This window comes from Cyprinodon tularosa, unplaced genomic scaffold (genome assembly GCF_016077235.1).
Source record: "Cyprinodon tularosa strain WSP-4 unplaced genomic scaffold, ASM1607723v1 ctg159, whole genome shotgun sequence".
Lineage (NCBI taxonomy): Eukaryota > Metazoa > Chordata > Actinopteri > Cyprinodontiformes > Cyprinodontidae > Cyprinodon > Cyprinodon tularosa.
The window spans coordinates 329,403-349,841 of record NW_024038427.1 but is presented as its reverse complement, the minus strand read 5'-3'; the positions used below and the strand labels follow the sequence as shown (position 1 = coordinate 349,841).

The 20,439-nt window shown below is 36.2% G+C and overlaps 1 protein-coding gene across 3 annotated transcripts in view; it reads right to left on the bottom strand.

Annotated features, from left to right (window-relative positions):
- LOC119780315 (protein shisa-8) overlaps positions 1-20,439 on the bottom strand; it is a 142,724-nt gene that overhangs the window by 81,190 nt on the left and 41,095 nt on the right. For all 3 annotated transcript variants that reach the window (XM_038280316.1, XM_038280315.1, XM_038280317.1), the window contains one exon: positions 1,733-1,848. In XM_038280316.1, the coding sequence (XP_038136244.1) occupies positions 1,733-1,848 (116 nt within the window). The remainder of the gene's footprint in view (positions 1-1,732; positions 1,849-20,439) is intronic.

Below are 20,439 nucleotides of genomic sequence, written 5' to 3'. Positions count from 1 at the left end.
AGAGTCAGGAAAACTGATCAGAATTGAATTGAAGATTCTTGACCTATTAAAGTCAATCACGCAACTACAACCATTCTGAGATATAATGTTTATAAAATAAAACACCCATGGTCCATGTAGGCCACTTAATAAAGACAGGATGAACAGAGTGTTAGATTCTGCAAAACACCTGATACTGAAGCAGAGGCTTTAAACAGCCAGATAGAGGAGTTAAGATAAGGGATTTAGGGGACTGGAAGTATTACTGTTATAGTGTGGTGACATTTAAACAGTCAAATAGAGGTTGCTTCAATGACTTCATCACACTCACATTTAATACCTGTGTGAGATCAAAGCAGATTTACTCAGAATGCTTAGAAAGCTACTGTTTTCAAAGAGGTTGAACTATTTAAAACTTTTGGTCAAAGCTTAGCTTGCTATGTGTTTGTTTTATCACTCAAAATCCTAAGATTATTCTCCAAGTTTTCTTTGTTTTAATACACAAAACGTCAATGTAAAGGGTATTTTGAGGCATCTGTGCTGATAAAGATTAGAGGCACTATAGTTCCCAACAGCAGAGAGTTTGAATAAGCTGGAGCATTTTTACTTACAGACTCTAAGACAATGTCTCTTGACTTTATTATCTGAATCAAATCCACAGTTTATCATACAGATCCACATAAAACAAATATTCTTTCTACCCCTTGAAATATTGACATTGCAATAATTCTGCAGTGTTGTCCGTGTGAGTCTTTATCAGCTGAAGGAGCCTGGAGAGATGAAGAAAAGCTACGTTTTCTAACTTAATTGCAAAAGGAAAGGAGGAAAGCGAAAATCGGCTATTTATAGACAAATGGGTAAAAAATTACAGCCATCTTTCTTCCAGCTGCACAGGACCGATCTGCCTAATTTACTGAGAGACATATTTTCTCATAGTTGAGCATTAATTACTAAACATTGTAGACCATGAATCCAGTAGCCTGATAAACTCTACAAACTGTTTGTTTGCTATAAACTTACAGCACCAAAATATTATTATTGCTATGACATATTGTATGTTTTTCTTGAATGAAGTGGCTTAGTGCTGGTCTTCTGGTTCACTAAAGAAATACATTATTGTTTTTAATACAGATTGACCTCCTTAGAAAAGCATACAAGATAATTCACCCCTACTATGCTTAAAGTGTGCACCTTCAAAAACAACAAACTATGTGAGAAACACAATGGAAAAACAATCAGAGGCAAAGTTGATTTGTTTTCTAGAATGGGAACTTTACAACACAATCTTGTCGTCGTTGTGCACTGCAAGGATGCGAATGTCTGTCTGTCTATATATATATATATATATATATATATATATATATATATATATATATATATATATATATATATATATATATATATATGGAACTATACGATTTTAAAGGATCATTTGCATTAATAAAAGAAAAATGCTCAGAATGAGGCATAAAAAAGATATATATATATATATATATATATATATATATATATATATATATATATATATATATATATATATATATATATATATATATATATAAAGTATATTTTTTTACTGTAGGAATGAAAAAAAAGACAAAATCATCGACAAAAATGGAAGGTACTGCTATTAAAATAAGTAAGATAAACTGCAAGAGTTTTAGATTTATTTAAAATTCCAAGTACTTATTACATTATTTAGTAATGTACTTGGTACATTCATTTTGGACAGAAAACTCAAACTAAATCCTACCATTGTTGGAGCGCATTGCTCTTGCAGTGATGCCGTTCGTCCCAATAGGATGATGAACTCCAGCTCCATCCACCACTCCTGCCTCCCCTGGCTGCTTCAGAAGCTCTGTCAGAGTTCTTGCAAGAAAGACAGGACACATATAGGACAAATTATGTTGGGAATGACAGATCCTTCCCCATTAAAGAATAAAATATAGCTAAGGAAATTACAAGAGAAAATGCTGAAATAAACTAGGACTGCTTCAGCATGGGGATAGATTGTGTCAAGACATGGAGTGGTAATAAAAAATAGAAAAAAAAGTACATTTTTGATTTTGACACATTATGGAACTATACAATTCAAAAGGATCATTTGCATTAATAAAAGAAAAAGAAAAATGCTCAGAATGGGGCATAAAAAAGAAGACGGAAGGAAGAAAAAGAGAAGTCTTTAGTTTTTTGCCAGTAGGGAGTGCCAATCATTTACAGAAAATAAATATATATGTGAAAAAATGTCTCCAGTTCTCTTTTTTTATCCTTTGAACAAAAGCTGATGTCTTTTCCAAACTGGAGCAGGAAAAGGCCTACTGATTTAAATCAATGGAAGAGTTCAGAGCCAGCTGCTGTAAACAAGGACTACAAATACAAATCATTGTATACACTGGGTTGGTTTCACTAACTGAACAGAATAATTATCATTTAATCATCCAGTGAACTGTGTAATCTTGCTTCATGTATGAATCCCTTTGAGAGTTTCTTTGGATTCCCAAAATGTTAGGTCAACTAATATAATGGATGGTCCAGAAAAAAAAAATCTGTGTTAAAAATACCTTATTTATATAATTTCACCCACTTCTGTACACCTTTCTAATTAAAGTCACTTTAATAAATTATTGCTCTCAGGAAAGGGATGTGTAGCAGAATTAGCATTGTTGTTTCTGCATAATCTTAACTTATGAAACTGGAGCTAATTGTTTTGTTTTACAGGAGCTAATTGCTTATCAATTAAAACAAGAATAGAAAAAGGCAGCTTTATTGAGTCATTCTTTTTTAAGAAAGACCCCCCCCCCCAAAAAAAAAAAAAAAAAAGTAAAGCAATCACTCTGTTTCTGTTGACAAGGAAATTATAGCAACGTGCTCAGCAAAACATCTGTGACCTGAGTGCTGCTATCAAGAGGCCCGTGAATATTTCCTCGTCGTTAATCTCACAGTTGAAATCTTTCTCAAAGGCTTTCTAAAATGCATTAGAGCAATTCTCTTTTGATTAGCCTGCTGTGAAATACTTGTGTGTGCTTATTAGAGCGGTAAGCATTAAGACATTAGCCCAGCACAATGTTTAAACCCAACACCGCCGATGGTAAAAGTGCCACCATAGAAAGTGTGACATGTGTATAATGATAAATTTATACGTGGATAAAACAAGATGTTCACAAAAAAATTGTTTTTCTTTTTTTCTTTATCCATCTAAAATTAATTAACACCAAACTTTTCCTATTTAGATCAGGCAGGGTTATCAAAGTAATTAAAATTTGCTACATTTCAAAGTAGGAACCAAGATATTTTTCTACATTCTTCGATTATAGAAACTAAGATATATACATTTTTTATTCCTTTAAAAAAAATAGGTAAAGCCTAGAGGATGACATCGATTTCTAAAGTTCAGACAGTCATAACAAATGGTTTAAATGGAGGCCAACCTGCAGGTGTGATTTAAAGCTGCACCTGAAACACGAGAGCAATTTCAGGATACCTGAAGATGCCATGTTCATCTGTTCAACGATTACATTCAAGTTTAAAGTACAAGAAAATTTCTTCCTTGCCATACCCCTCAAAGTATGACTTCAGGGTCCCCACAGGTCACAGAACACATTTAAAAGAACTTCTGATAAAATATGATTTCTTTTAGACATCTTTCTTGGTCAGATAAAAGTAGAAATGGCTGAAACTGTGAAGTACAGCGGTGCCAGTGTCATGCTGTGGTGGGATTTTTTGCACAGGAGGAGCTGTTGTACTTCAAAAATGAAATCACAGCATTTCAAAGAACATTGAAACATGAAACACAGACCCAACATCTCAGTAAATGGGCCTTCTAAATGACTGAGGGTGTAAACAAACCACCAAATTAGATATGAAGTGGCACCAAGAAACCAAAGTCAGTGTTTTAAAGAGCCCATTACATAGCAGTAGTCTAAATCACTATATGTTTGAATAAGGAAGAGAATCATTTTAAATTGGAAAATATTTCAATAACATGCCCACAATTCCAATGCTTAGATTTTATCGAGTTGACACATTAGTGATTATAATGCATTCCACTATTCAATGAAGAAAAATTGTTTTAATCCTACTGTGAAAATAATTAACTCATATAAGTCTGTCAAGCCCGGAGAAAAATCCTTCATCTTTCTTCGCAGCTTTCTCAGTTGTTGTTTCAGACAGTACTATTTTTCTATTTCTCTACGGCTCTGCAGGCTTTTTTCTTCCTTTAAAAAAAAGGCAAGCACCGCAGTCTCCTGCCGTCAGTCGAAGTAATTTCTGTGCAGAGCTCTGAAGGCTGGAATAAAGATTTTCCTAAAAGGGATTACAGTAATGCAAAAAAAAACAAAAAAAACATGAGGAGATTAAAATAATGCTGTAGTGAAATCTGCAAACTGATCTAGGTTTTGGATAACACTTTATTTGTGTCTTACTATGTGTCTATATGTTTGGGAGAGACTATTAGAAGTTCTTTGCTAGAGGAATAATATGAGATCACAATGAAGATTATACAAACAAAAAAGAAAAGAAAGAAGGAATCAGTTGATGGAAATGGTTGAGAGGCTTTGTTGTCTACAAATCATCGTAGATTAGGGGATGAATCCAACCTATGAAGTTTTCTTTTTTTTGTGTGCTTGAAAATGAATATTTTGTCACCTCTCATATATTTGCTGTTATTGAAATCAAATATATGTCAATTAGGTAACAATTTAAAGGCAGAAGTCCAGAACCAGGTTAATTATTTGGCTCATCATAACTTTTGCCTTGGTTCATGCAATATTTTTGCAGTTAGTGAAAGCAAGGTCTATTTTGACACACCAAAAATTCTCTGTAGTATTGCTTGTCCGATTATCTCCTACCGGCATTGACAAAAATAAAGGTTTGGAGGATCCTCGTTTAAAAGGTATTTCTTTACACCCCTTGACATTCTGCTCACAGTTAAAGATCCATTAGGCAGCCCTTTAGTTGCACAATGACCAGCAGGACTCATTTTTTACTGGGAATTAAAACGGGAGTGCTGATTGAACTCATGGAGCTCAGCAAAATGCCTCTCAGATAAATTAACATCAGAGAAAACGTTTATTGGGAATCACATATCCCATGGGAAGACAAAGCACATTTTAATTATTTTAAAATCCATAATGCATATAACACTACACACAGTGACTCTGCATACAAAAGGGACTGAACTTAAAAATCATTAGACATTTTTTTTCTTAAGTTTAAAGAAATTAAAAACGGCACATTCTGGTCAAGCAATGATGTAACACTGGAATAAACTGTAAACCTTTCAGTAAAACCAAATATGTCCCCAACCTGCAATAACAATATCCTATACATGTAACTTAAATTTGCTCCTTTAACCATTGTCTTTTTTTCTTTGGGTTTTAATTCTGTTTCAATATACAGAAAATGCAGAGCCTCTGGGCTTTTTTCCTGTTATGTTCTTATTCCACTTCTACTTTATATAGGTTACTTCGACTCTAACTTTCTAGTCTTTGTCCTTCATGTTTAAAAGTGCTGTACATGTTGTTCTCTACACTTTATCTCCTCAAAATCATCATCTTCTATGCTTCTTATCACTTTCATCTTAGCAGTTTTGCAAGTCTGACTCATCTTCACGCTTTTGTTATCTCCCCCAATTTTGATTTTATCGTTACAAAAGCCTGTATCTCTTGCTGTCTTAGTTAGTCTATATTATGTTGATTTTCTCTTGTTACTTCAGGTAAAAGTTCATTACGAAATGTAAATCTTTTTATGTCTTTTTCTCTGCTTACAACCATTAACTTTTCTAAGGATCTCATTGTTGTATCCGGTCCATCTATCAAATTTAAACCCACATTCTTGTTCTTCCCTGTCTTAATGCATTTTTATTGCCCTAACTGAGGGCTGTAAGTTACACTATTGCAATATTTGCAGTCTTGATGTGACAAGATGAAAAATAAGATTTTAGAAGCTTCTAAATCTGTTTGTACAGCTTTACCAGCAAAATGATTGGCAGCTATAGTTCTCAATGTTTGCTTCTTTTACAAAGTTTTTTAAACTTCTGTTTAAAAATGGGCATTTTTCAATGAGTAGTTGTAGATGTTAGCTGTAGGGAGAAAGGATCTTCTGCAGTGATCTGTGTTTCACAGAATCTAGAGAAGCCTTTAAAGAAAGAAAATCTGTTATTGTTTTACAGTCCTCTAAAGAGAGTGCTCACTGTTGTCCATATTTGTCTTGATTTTATAAAGAATTATTCTGTGTGAAATTATTTTCAGAGGTCCCAGAGGAGTTACTAGCACAGCTTCTCTATTATCTTGTTGATTTCCATTAAGTCATTAGCTCAGATACTGTTACCCCAGCAGATGATGGCAGAAGAGGTCACACTCCAAAACAGACTTACAGAAAATATGCAGCCTCTTACTGCAAACACCGAAGCTTCTTCTTTAGAAATCACTTTCTGCTCTGTCCCTTCTTGTTGATGGCTTTAAAGGTTGGGTTTGTTGTCCAGGTGAACACCAAAGGATTTATACTCCTCCATCACCTCCACTTCTTCTTGATGTTAATAGGATTCAACATTTTCCATTTTCCTCTGAAATCTACGATCATTTTCATGTTTTCCTCACATTCAGGATCAGATGATTACTTCCACACTATGCCAAAAATTGGTTTACTAGCTTTCTGTACTCAGCTTTTGTCTATCTTTGATGCACCCAATTACTGTAAGGTCATCTGAGTAATTCTGTAGATGACAGGACTCTGTCTTGTACAGGAACTCAGACATGTACAGAGCAAAAAGAATGGTAGGAGTATCATCCCCTGTTGTGCTCCTGTGCTGCTGACAACTAAATTAGACAGTTGACCTTTCAGGTTTACCATGTTTGTCAACATAGTATTTGATCCAACTGATTATTGATGCCGCCTATCTTCTGAAGTTTCTGACAAAGCAAGTCAGGAGGACTTGTTAAATCTAGTGGAGAAATCAAACAGCATTGATCCTCACTGTGCTGTCTGTCTTGCCTAAATGACAGTGGGGTTTGTTAAAGCAGGTGTATGATGGCATATTCAACTCCAAAGCAATAAGGGGACTTCAGAGGGTCCTGATAGCTACTTGCTTGCTTGCTCAGGTGCACTAACAGGAGTCTGTTTGGGACCTTCATGATGTGTGAAGTCAGGGCAACAGGTCTTGAGGACTGTTAGTCTTTTTTGTCACTGGAACAAGACAGGAGGTCTTCCACATCCCTGGAACATCTCCTGGGTCAGGCTAAGGTTGAAGAGGTGCTGTAGGAGTCCTTTTCCTCTATCTTATTTTGATAATGTTGGCATCTTCTCAAAAGATGGTAAAACAAAGCTAAAGGGGCATCAATTTTGTAAAGAACTGTATTAAAAAATAAAGGAAGCATTTGCATTGCAGAACTTAAATATTTCTCACAATTGCTGACCATACTACTGTAAGTACTCCCTGGTATTTTAATGATTTATTGCTGGACAATTTCACATCCTTTTAATTAGAAGTCCTAACACTACATTTAAGCTCCCTATATACATTCTTTATCAGATTCTAGCAAAGAATCTTCTTCGGACATCACAAAAAGTTACTTTCATTTAGAAGAAGTATTAAGGTTCAGCCAGAAGGTACCTTTAAGCCTGAATTTGGTTGAAAGTAGATAAATTCAGGTAAAATATGTTTGCTTTTGAACTTTTGGTAGTCGTCTACCAGCCTCTTCAACATTGATGTTTCTACTAATCCCACAACACAAACAGCAAAATGCATAATAATGAGAGGCAAATATGGGGAGAAATGAATAAAATTAAAAAGGAGAAGGAAATAAATCTATATGAACGACTTAAGGCGTTGATTATCTTCACCCGTATATGTACTCCTGTTAACATCAATGATTGCTTATAGTATGGTTGACTCAACAGCACATACAGTATAACCCTGTCTGATCTTCATTGTATCTTACTGTCTGCATTATTTTCCTTGGAGCAAAAGTCAAACAGACTGTATGAAAAAGGTTCAGAATCCGGGTCAGAAGTTTTTAGACATTATTCCTCCATTGTTGTGTTCACTGAAGCCGACAAATACAAAAACTTGCTTATGTGTGTTTATCCTGGTTATTTACTGCTATCCTTGTTTGATGTCAGCTTTTAAGGCTCTCTATGATTTCAGAGTTAAAAATCCTTTAAAAAATTAATGTTTTTGCTTTTTACTTTATGAAAATTAATTCAGGATTCATAATTCATTATCCTGCTGCAATATATTTGTAATAGTATTGTTTACTAAAAACCTTCCTCTGGCTTTTTGCTGTAGTAAGCTCCCTCAGATCAATAATACACATCACAATTGTGACATTATTTGACAAAATAAAATGTTATTAGATTGTTAGCTAAATACGAAATCAAACAACTTTTGGTTGATTGAAAATTAGATTTATGTGTTAGTTTGGAATAACCAAAGGCTGTAACCCTTTTGGCTTCTTTAGGCTTGGCTTTTGAAACAATGGGGCTAGTAGCAAGGAGTCACAAAGGAACATCTATAAAAAAAGGTCATGTTTTAGCAATCAGATGTAATGAGTATATAAGGAAACATATAAACAATATTGTTGTTTATGTTCTGATCGGACACAATGTCTGTGGTGGATTTACATAGAATTCCTATACAAGCTGCGTTCACTGTCCGTCCTAACCTTGTTGTACTACATCCAGCTGAGGTGTTGTAAAACAGCAGCACCGCGTGGAGAGAGCGGAGCTGTGATCAATGAAGTTGAAACTTTTCTGTGAAAATCTCGACACAGCAACCAATCAGGGACTCTACAAAGTTGTTTTTTTCCCGCTTAAAATGGAATACAGAGAAAAATAATGATAACAAAGGTAGAAGTTAATCACCCTGGACATAAATCCTCAATGTCAAAAATCATTACCATGGTTTATGGCTCTACATCTCTACATTAGAAACATTAAGGACACAAAAACACATTATTATATGTGTGAAAAAACACTTTCATACTTTCTTTTCAGTTTTCCTTTTCTTCTGGAAAACCATATAAAGGCTTCAATAAAGTTGCACTTTGGGATGCTGCACTGGTTTCCATGGAAGGTGTGCGAGAATGAGCAAGAGCTGCAGGCGTTTGTGCTTAATAAGGACGATCATACACGATTCTCAGAAATCACAGGAGGCAGTACACCACATAACTAGTGCAGAGGTAGTGATTGACACACCAAAAACAGCTGTGTTCTTTATCAAAAGCATAATTTGTTATCATCCTTATGTTGTTTCTCACAAAGAATAAAAACATGAGGAGGAAACTACTTTATAATCTTTTTTAAAAGGATATAAACTGTAATGCTTCATCTACCTTTATAACGAACATTTAGGCTTCTCATAGCTTTCTATGCTTATAATTTTTATTTCTGTTACTTTTGTTATGTTTTTAAAGTAATGAGTTATTTGTGTGTGAAAAGTTTGCAACTCCTTCATTGTGAACAGATGTCCAGATGGTGTTACAGAAATTCAGTGGTGTATGACCACATGCAGAGTTCGCATCTCAAAAGGAGTTCAATGCTTGGGGTTTAAACTGGGCGTTAACCAGCACACAATCAGTCTTCAGTTAAAACTATACCTTTAAGTGGAACAGTTGTTCAGCTAAGAATAAGAGGACATATTTATCCCCAAGGTCCAAAACAAAGAGGCTTGATATGCCTTTAAGACTAAACTGACACATACAGTTAATATCTTAGACTCTTCAAAAACAATTGATGAATGTCTTCGATCACTTTCTCATCTGCAAGAGAAAATCTGCAGTTATCTCAGACATCTTAAAGTTACGCACCACAGTTTGGATTTGGTTCAACAGTCTTTGCCTAAAGGAAAACATTTTTCTCCTCAATGAAAAAGAAATGGCTCCACACTACTGCTAAAAGGCCGACAAGGTCCAACTCGCAAATCCTTAGTCCATGTTGTATAACTGAAATTGCACCATAGCTTTGAATTGGCAGAGAGCTTTTGGTGCTAAAAATAAAGTGAGAAGAAAAGCCAGTTATAAAACACGATCTTCTCTATCGTTCTACAGAGACCCAGTCATACACACAGACAGATCCAGTTGCCCGGGTCTGTTTGTAGCTGAATCACTCCTCACTGTCACAGCAGGTTAGTTTACATTATAAGGCCCCCTGTGGATGATTCCAGGGACCCACAAGTCTTGCAAGAAGATGAAACCCCGCTGTCTGAACTACTGATGCTGGATAATTGCATCCCAACACAGCTTTGCCACCTACAGCTGTTTTCACCAAATCAGCCTCCACAAAACATTAAGGCATGTAAAGACAGCCATAAACACGTATCTGCTGTTGTGCCTGGAGGGAGTTTAAGCGATGCCACAAAGGGGTGACTCACCCGTTAATTCTCAGGGGTAGGGATTACATAGCAGGTGTTTTTGTGTGGGTCCCAGTGGTTTTAGAAGTAAAACCCTATGGGTTTCAGGAAGAGGAGTCTGAATTAAGCTAAGTGGGGATGTGGATGCAACCTCTTGACCATTTGGCAGTCCCCTGGTGTCTCTGTTTCTATTAATCAAATTTTACTTAGACTATGCTGCCCCCCTCAAGAAAACATAAATAAAAAAAGTAGACAAAAAACATTGTTTCCATCAAAATATGCTTTTCTCTTCTCTCTCTTGAATTGTGCATAATGTATGCTGTTCTTATTTGGAAAATGCTTCATGGGAAATATGATTACAGTCTATAGGACTGCCTTCATGTTGGCTGCTGTGAGCTGAATTTTCTTTCTTCAAAAGCTGCTTGTTATGTAAATTAAGTTAAAGTTCATTGTTATTTCAAAGCTGCTGCCACTTAGAAGTTTAAACTTTAATGCAAAATGAAAAGGCTTTGAAACTAAGGGGGGGAGGCAGTAAGCTATGTTTGTATGATTGTGTGCGTGCTTGTGTGCTCCCTTAGTTCTGGTAGAATAGGGCTTTTGTGAAATGTAGATGTCCGCACTTGAAGTCTCCAAACATGTTTACAACTTAAAAGAAAATATGGATTAATTCATTTAACAAAAATTAAAGCTTTCATGAAATGATAAATGATATCACCTTACAAAAAAAAAATATATATATATATATATATGTATATATAAAAACCTTAAATTGTTGACTGTCATACCAATAAGTGCATGAAATCTTCTATTTAGCAATGAACACACATTCCATACATACAGAGGATGCATGCAACACTTAATAGTTGGTGTGATAATATAAATGATTTGACAACACGGCCCCTCTGACTTAGAAAATGTCCTCAGCAACTTGATCGTTGCCAGATAGTGCACCCCTGCAGGCTTGGTGGAGGGCCCGAAACTGTCTCCCACCCTGCTATTCTCCTATTAGAGCTGACAGCTGCCAAATAATGTCCCTTGGCATCGCTGAGTGCCTGTGACGCCAAGTCCTGTTTGCGGCTGTGCAGTCTCTCATCAGCTCATACAAGCCTGTGTGTAGATGTATATCAAGAATCTTTATTGTCTTATAAACCATAACAAGATTTTAGAGATACTCCCGACTTAGACGGAACATTTACTACATCCTACAAAGGAAAATTTTTACATCAAAATCTTGTCGGTAGTTTTGTACATGAAGTACAGCTAGTGCAAGTCTAGTCTGGCTCATGATGTGATTGTCCCAACATGTATTACGTTGTGAAGACCCACTGCTCATTGTGAGGACTGGAGCCTCATCTATATAAGAAAAAAAGACTTATTTGTGTGGTTTTGAGTTAAATAAATAATCATATTTACATAAATTACCATATTTTAGGATCTTTCTCTTTTCTGACATACTGACAATCACTAACCAATAACATTATCTGACAAAATTCTTCAAAAGAACAGCTGCCAAAGTTCACATGGATATTTACTCAGTGGGTAAAAGAACAGACTGTTTCTTTGTACTGCAGTCACATGACAGTCTTAGGTTTGAATTTAGGGTAACTGTGTTCACTGGATACTCTATATTTTATTCCAGTCTTAGAATATGCTTGTAAGGTAAAATGATGGTTATAAACAGAGCTTTGCCTGCATTGGGCTTCCATGAGCTAAATATTAGGAAAAGTTACACACTTCTGAACACCAACAAAAATCCTGTATATGTAAGACATTTATCTCATAACATGTTTTCCATTAGTACAATTACGTTCATCTCCATTTATTTCAATACCAGTTATATACACTGAAAAAAGTGAACAGACAGGAATCTCAATGGTCTTATTTATCCTTTTAGGTCATCCTTTATAACTCAAAATGCAGAGTCAGCTGTACCGACACGAAAAGTTGATTTCCAGACAGTTCTGCAACAAAAGATGCATGGAAATACCACCTATCTCCAAAACAGCAACAGATTTGACCTCATTTCAAGAAGTGAATTCAGTATTGCCTGACTCTTTCACAAAGACCGAGCTTAGGCTGGTCTTAGGTTATACAGGTGAAAATTTGTTCTAAAGTTTGCAAGAACATCCTCATTTCCTTTGCACACATTTAATGATTGTTAACTTATTTAATGCCTGTGCCATCAAAACAGGCCCATTTCTTGCAGTTGGGGCAATGTTCTAGCTCATTTTTCTTTGCTATACATGACAGCTGTGGTGATTCAAGATGGCTGAAGTTAAATAGAATGCTTATATTAGTGAGGAGGAAATGAGAACCAAAAGGAACTAACATTAAGCAGCAGCTGATCCAATGTGATAAGATGTTTGCAGATGTAAATAAAGGCCAAAAGTGTTTCAGATTTTATTATTTATATTTTATCTTTCTTTTTTTTTTATCATACTTTTTCAGTATTTTTGTGGCCACACTGTGTAGCTACGGTATTTAAGTTATCCATGAGTAAATTGCAGTACTATTAAATCTTATTATTATTATTTTTTTTTTTACAGTGTCCTGCCTTAATTTATGCATATAAATAGCTTTATTATAATTCATGCGGGGAGTATTACAGATTATATGGACACTGCAATGGGAAAGTAGAACAGGAAAGGAAAAAACAGGAAAAAGGAGAAAAGATGAAAGAAAGAAGAGATAAAAGGAAGACAATGATAAAATATCTTCAGTCTGCTTCATCACCTGCAAAGAGAACAACACAACCAAGAGAAGGAGTAGAAGAGATAATAAAGTTGTATCTAGATACTATCGCTAATATATAAGTAGTATTATTTAATCTGACATGTAAACTGTGGTAGCTGAAGATAAGAATATGGGCTTTCTGTATGGGAGTGAATCTTTAAGTACCTGGAGACAAGCACCTTTATTTGTTTGTGAGAGTGCACTTGTTCATGTAAAGTTTATCCAAAGGAAAAAGGCTAACTAGTAGTTGTGAAGAGCCAAACACCCACCCCCACAGAGCACCTATTAAATGTTATTAGCATTATTTGTCATAACGTACAAATAAACTATAGGAACACAATGAGGAAGTCAAAGCTTGGAGCAGGAAAAATGTAAAAAGAGGCAAGGAGTTCACAAACAAACCCAGGGACAAACAAACCATGAGCTTAAATAAAAGACTAAACAGGTGCAAACTATTGGCTAAAAGAGGAGCAACATGTCAAAAAGATCACTAGTTCCCCTGATAGGGGAGGGGAAGTAACTATGGCAGACATGGAAGAAACAGACAGAACATCCTTTAATGTAGAGAATAAATAAAATAAGTGAAAATGGAATAAACTAGAATGGCAACACTAAGAAATAAACAACAAAATAAGGAAAAGAAAAATACCCGATCATAATGAAATTAACTAATTTGACTAATTAATTAACTCTCAAATTATTAAATGTAACCTTTTCAAAGTTTTTGGTTCTTATCCATCACTTAAAACTTAAATGTCAATTTCTTTGTCTCACAGACTTACTAATAAGGGGTCATGAACCAGCAAGACCTAAAAAGAACTACTCATTGCAAATTATCTAAGGTACGTTATTACAACTGTGCTAACAGGTGAGCCATAGTGAACACAAAGTTTATAAAAGTAGATTCTTTGGTAAAATAACTAGGCAGAACTTTATTGGTCAGTTTCATCATGAGCCATTGGGATGCCAACAAACCACCCATAACTTCTTCGCTCCTACAGTGTAGTTGCTTGTTTCTTGTCAACCTCCTCGATCACTTTCAGTCTTATCTTTTTTAAACTTTAAGAAATTTACATGGTGTATTTACGAAGCTGTGAAAGTTTAGTTTTTCCTCTTCCGTAAAAATTATTTTGTATATAGAGATCCTCTGATGATATATGCCTTCAGAAAACTGAACTCAAACTAATTCAACAAGTAATTCAATAAAGCATGTTAATATACTTATGTATAAAAGTATAACGGCTGACTAAGATTTCCCAGGGTTTTTCTACATTTTCTCCTCAAATCACTTTGTTTTACACTCAACTTGAAGAGGTTGTGCATTTTTTGTAGAAAAAGACATAAAAAAGGCACTGTCATATTAGGAGCAGTATTTTATGATATTTACATTCTTTGTACTCAGCTACAGCTCAAACTATGCGACAAAATTGCAGTGTTTAAAAGTTTACAACTCACGTATGTTCTTACACTTTATGCCTGATGCTCTTATGCAATCTAACTGCTCACACTGCACGTAGAAAAACCACGTCAGAATCAGCGACAAGAGATGGCGCTGATTGGTCTCACTCACTCACTCACTCACTCACTCACTCACTCACTCACTCACTCACTCACTCACTCACTCACTCACTCACTCACTCACTCACTCACTCACTCACTCACTCACTCACTCACTCACTCACTCACTCACTCACTCACTCACTCACTCACTCATTATTATGTATGAAGTTAAGGTGAACTCTGACTACTCCAGTTCATAGGTCAGTATTGATAGTCCTTCCTATGACTCAGTACCCATGAAGTAGCCCTTGACCTTGAAAAGACTGGTCACCTCTGCTGTAAGCCAAACAAAGAAGAAGAAGAAGAGGAAGAAGAATTCCCTTGCGCATTTTGCCAGTTTCAGTTAAATCGGCTCATAGATGCTTGTAGCTCTTCTTCAACAGCAGGATTTGCTCACCAACACCACACCAGGGCCGACTGAATTTCAAACATGTTTGATATTTCTGCCAGCCTTACTATTTCTGATCGGGAGGTGGTTGTGAGGGCTTAATTACCCCTCGTTACCCCCTGTATACTACACAACGCAGGATGGATGATGAGGCTGAAACTTAGCCAAATCCCCAAAAATTCTCACAAGACTGAAGAATGAGCTTTACAGCAGTAGCCATTCAAAATGTCCCCAATTTCCTTGATGGGCCCTTAGCTGGTCCCTGGCTGGTCTCCTACAATTCCTTTCTAAACATAAATCTTTGTCCTAAAATACTGTTTCTGTCATGATTTGTAGATATTAAGATCTGAAGAGAAGCATCATCTCCTGGTCAGACCCTTTAATTCAGTTAAAGGGTGGAATCACAGTAAAAAAAAAAAAAAAATGCATGCCCAGGAGAAGGCCAGTGGCTGGAAGTTGGAGGGGATTTTGCTGGGATTCGCAGGGGAGTAGGCTGCCATTCGGCTGGCATTTGAATGGAAAGGGCCATTTTGAATGGCTGCTACTGTAAAAGGGCAAAAAACTCATGCAGCAAAACCCACCTTAAAAATAACACACTTTTTCCCCCACCATTTAGACTAAAATGTGTACATCAATAGGCAATCGTTATATACTAGTTAGTTAATATATTTTCTCACACAAGGGTTTCTGTCCAAGGATTACCTGGATAGCCATTAGGATACTTAGATTTCTGGGTTCCCTTAAAGCATGGGCATATGTTTAATAATGAAAAGCTAAAAAGATATTTCCAGTCTGCATCCAGGAAGCTGCATGAACCAGTTGCTGGCAGGAACTCAGTGCTGAGGCTGTAATGTTGCAAAATGTGATGTCACAGAAAATACCATATGTCACAGTCTGAGTCACTGCTTGCTCTCATTATTTTGGCTTATCTTTTCCATTTTTTTCCTTTTCTTTTTTTACACACAAAAAAAAAAACACATGCAGATTCACACTCCTCAAGGGATTTGTTCTCAAATATTCACCGGCATGACGCACAAATAACCTACGCATGAAAACACCAAAACTCGCACACATGCATGCATATACACATTTGTCTGCAGAGTATTTGTCACAGGGAAAAGCTTTTCACATTACTGGAGATCTTTAGGTGCTTGGTATGCAAAGATCACCAGCATCATAAATCATGACATTGATTTAGATGCAATGAAATCGATCAGCTCTGTCAAATATCTAATACTGCTGAAATAGCGCAGACCACTCATGGGAGTTTGTGGCATATGCTTAATACAGCTTTCTGCCAAACTTAACATAATGCAATTATTTATGGGGTTACGGGATTATCGACGTTCTGTTTCTGTCCATAATGCATGTGTAGTAATATGGCCTGCATGTGTTCAAAACTTCATTTAGTTGGTTGAAAGTTTCATTCTCCTGCCCTCGGGGTGCCTGAAGTTATGACTTGGATTAATGCTGTTTTTATACTGTATTTCTTAGGACTGTTGTTTCATTTTACCCAGATGGCTTAACATATCAACCATTCATCATTCTACTATAAAACAAAGAGCCCCATAGTGCCTCTTGTGGATGCACACCTTTGACACCACTGCAGCATCTCTACTTACTGAATACAGTAAATATGTCACACATTGGGCAGCTCTGATGAATAGACAGCACCACAGCTCTCTCCAGTGTGTGCACAGTGACAGGCTGGAACAGATGTTATGTAGTGGGGTATGTATTTGTGGAGTTGGTGACCTTGCATCTCCACCTCAGGCACTGACACATGGCAGCAGCAATGCCAGTTTGCTCAGGGTGATGAGCCACACAACCCAGCAAGTACAGCTTGGAGAGATAGGCCGATCTTAGAGCATCTTTGTTTTGAATGCAGGATGTTTGAGTGCTAGGATGTGTGTAGCAGGGGACTCCCTCCTGATAATTGCGCTTTTTGCTTTTAAGGCGATGCGGGTGGTTCACACACACAAAAATAGCCTCATTAGAAAATGTTCGCTTTGATGGCTGAACACAGATATTCACCTACTTGGTTTCACTTTATAACACAATGCACATGGCTCAATAATCTCTGAAGTTTGTTGTTTTTGCTGCTTGTTTTCGGAGTATAGAAATACTACAACTGTAACTGTACGGTGAGAATTTGCAGGGTTAAGAGCCAGACTGTTTTTTAAAGGTAGAGCTTTGAGTAAACAGTAAATAAATCCACTTCATGCACAGCCTCTCTTCCAAGGGCTTGGTTTGTTTTGGTTTCTGCAGAACTAGCACCCTTTGTTCTAGACAACTTTTACTGTCTGACAAACTGTAAAACTTTATTTTTTTAATGAGATTTTAAATGATTTACCATTCTGCTGTTCAGTGGAGAGTAAATCATCCACGGTTTTTAATAATAAAAAGGAAAAACCTGTTGAATAAAACACAAACATGAGAATGAAATAGCAATGGTGTAATTGTTTCCTGTAGGTCATCTTTCAGTCGTGTTCAACTCTGTTCTGCTGTCCAAACCTTCTCTAAGACTTGGCAGTTTGCCATCTCAACAGCAGGCCAGGCCCTGCTATTGATTATAGCAAACCTTTTAATATTTCCCATATTTTGGTAATGTCTTCCTTAAAAAAAAAAAAAAGGTCAGTGCAGATAAGAAACATTTTGTTATTTAGACAGAATACAATCCAGTAAGACTGGTATTAATGCCAAGTTTCTGGAAACATTTATAGGTTTATTTGCTTGCTTAATGTGTTATTGTCCATTTTCTGTTAGCTCCTTATAGTTTGGGGCTGTATGTGGTTTTTAGGACCAAGGTTTCGAGACGTTCTTTAATTTTTTTTTATCTTATAGCCAGTGTGTTCAGATTCATGTCACAATAACGTCAATATTTAATTAAGCGACAGGCGGATTTTCTTTATTTTTCTCAACAACACATGTTTAAAATTGACCTTTTTTCTCTGTCGTATATTAATATATATTTATGCTTTTTTTCTGTATCTGCTAGTGCACAATTAGGTTAATAATAAAAAAATAAATAAATGCAGTCTCAGGTGTTATCGCAAAGCAATTACTTTCCATTTTCTGCATTATTTAGCTACTCAGATAAAGCATCTCATATAGTTACACAAAAAATGAAAAAATATTCATCAATTACTGAACAGAAGGCAAACATAACACGTTTATTTTTATGGAAAAAAGCCACTGCTCTTCCTGATTGAGTAGCCGTAAATCTGAATCTACCGAAACTGTGGGATTCATAGAAAAGCTCTTCATACATGGAAAATCTCATCCTGCCCTGTGCCTCCTGAGTATGTGGTTTATTTTCCATGTCTTCTGGCATGTAATCTCCCACTACAAAATTAGACCTGTCTGACTATTAAAGTTGTTTGGCCCAAACACATAAACAAAACAACTCAGGGGTTTGTTTGACACAGCCTAATTAATTTGATGTAATGTAAAACAACAAAAGGGCGCAACAAGAGTTACTCAGTAAACCTGTGTTCACCACACGTTCACCACACGTTCACACATGCAGAGATTTTGCATTCACACTACATTCAACTCAAACAGCCCACACACATGTCAGAGCTACATCTTTTATCACCAAATTTACACACAAACTTAGCACACACCACCGCAGTACAGTAGCTGCAAGGACACTCTGAGGGTGTGCTATAATATACTATTGGATACGAAACTCTCACTGCCAGTTCTTGTTGCTCATTTGTCATATAGTGAGAAACACAATTACACAGGCACAATCATGTGAGTCCATTAAAAGTGATCTTAGCTTTGATTTTTATAGGTAAGGAATGAGAGGCTGCTGATTGGGTCACATCAATCAGTCTATCCTTATCCACCTTCAATTACAAAACTCAATTTCAAACTCACACTCATGTTTTTGTACCTTCGTCTTTCCATTTCTTCTGTACCATTAAAAATTACACATTTTCATTGAAAAAAAAAATATAGTTCAAAAGTTTTTGTTTTTTGTGTTGTTATGTTGATATACTTTTTAGCCTTTGCAGATTCCTTTGTATATGTGTTCTATTGGTGCTTTAAACCTGTCTGAAAACCATGGCTTTGGCTAAATTATGAAAATGAGAGAATGTTTAAGAGGGATTACAGAGTTTTCTTATGATAGCAAGACCAGCTCTGTAATTGAATGCCCTCTGGACTCAGTGCAGAAGGGGAAAACAAAAGGATCCTAACTAAAATAACCCCTGTTTTGGATAATGTCTCCCTCTCCATGCATGAAGCTGTTGCTGAACTGTAGAGCTCCGTCAGTGACAGACTGTTGCACCCTAAATGCAACAGGGAGCGTTATCACCGATCCTTCCTCCCAGCAGCTGTAAGATTTTGTAACTATCACTGTTCCCAACAACCTTAACACGTTGTTACATTAATGCTGATTTTTGCACCGTTTCTGACTTAATCAGTTAAATAACTGCTGCTGTCATTTCATTTCATTTTGGTGTTGCTGCTATTTTTCACATATCCATGACTGTAAAAATGTCCAAAAGCTTACATTGATTTTTTGTTCTCCAGATACAGACTATTACATTGTAAAACACTGTACAGTACAATATTTTGTTTAATTTTCCTATCTGATATTTGTATACACTTTTCTAAGGTGCACATTGTGTGACCACTTCTACTATAACCTTTGCTGCAGTAACACCACAATTTCCCCATTGTGGGACAATAAACGGATATTTTTATATTCTATTCTAATGATACTGCCACCTGTGGCTAAAACGCAGAAGTACAGCACCATCTACCTATAGCTGACGTTCATAATTGGCAAATTTAGTTATTTTGTTTTACTTCCTTCCCCTTATATGGAGTTGCCACTGGTGTCTGAGTTGAGCTTGATGCCAAGTGCTTCCAAGTATCTACAAAATCCATTTGGAATATAACACTTCGATTGTGTGCTAGGTTGAACCTATTCAACATGGATGCACTTGATATCAAAACTGCCGAACAGCTCTCAAACTTCCTACACCAAGTAAATTAAGGAAAATAGGTGACAGGTGTTTAGATGCATCAGCTCTGAACTGCTGATATCACAAAACAATGTTGCTGTCATAAAGGGTAAAATAAAAACTCTATTTTAACAATATTTTTTTCATGACCTTGGAACCTTTAGGCTGGGTTTTCTCCTCGTTGCTCTCTTGTGCTCTCTTGCACCACCCTGCACTCATTATCTCTTATCATATCCACCCGTTTACTGCTGCTATTTAAGCTTCTGGACACCAGCCTTTGATGCCAGATTATTCTACAATAGCTTCTAGTGAGACTTACTCTAGCGTTCTTTGAGTTGGAAATGGATTTAATTTCCTCCTCTTTTCTCTTTTCTTTGCTTCTGCTAGAATATGCATCCTTTTTACAAAATTCCGACTGGGACTTGTTGTGTTTGTAATGGTTAGGCACTACAACA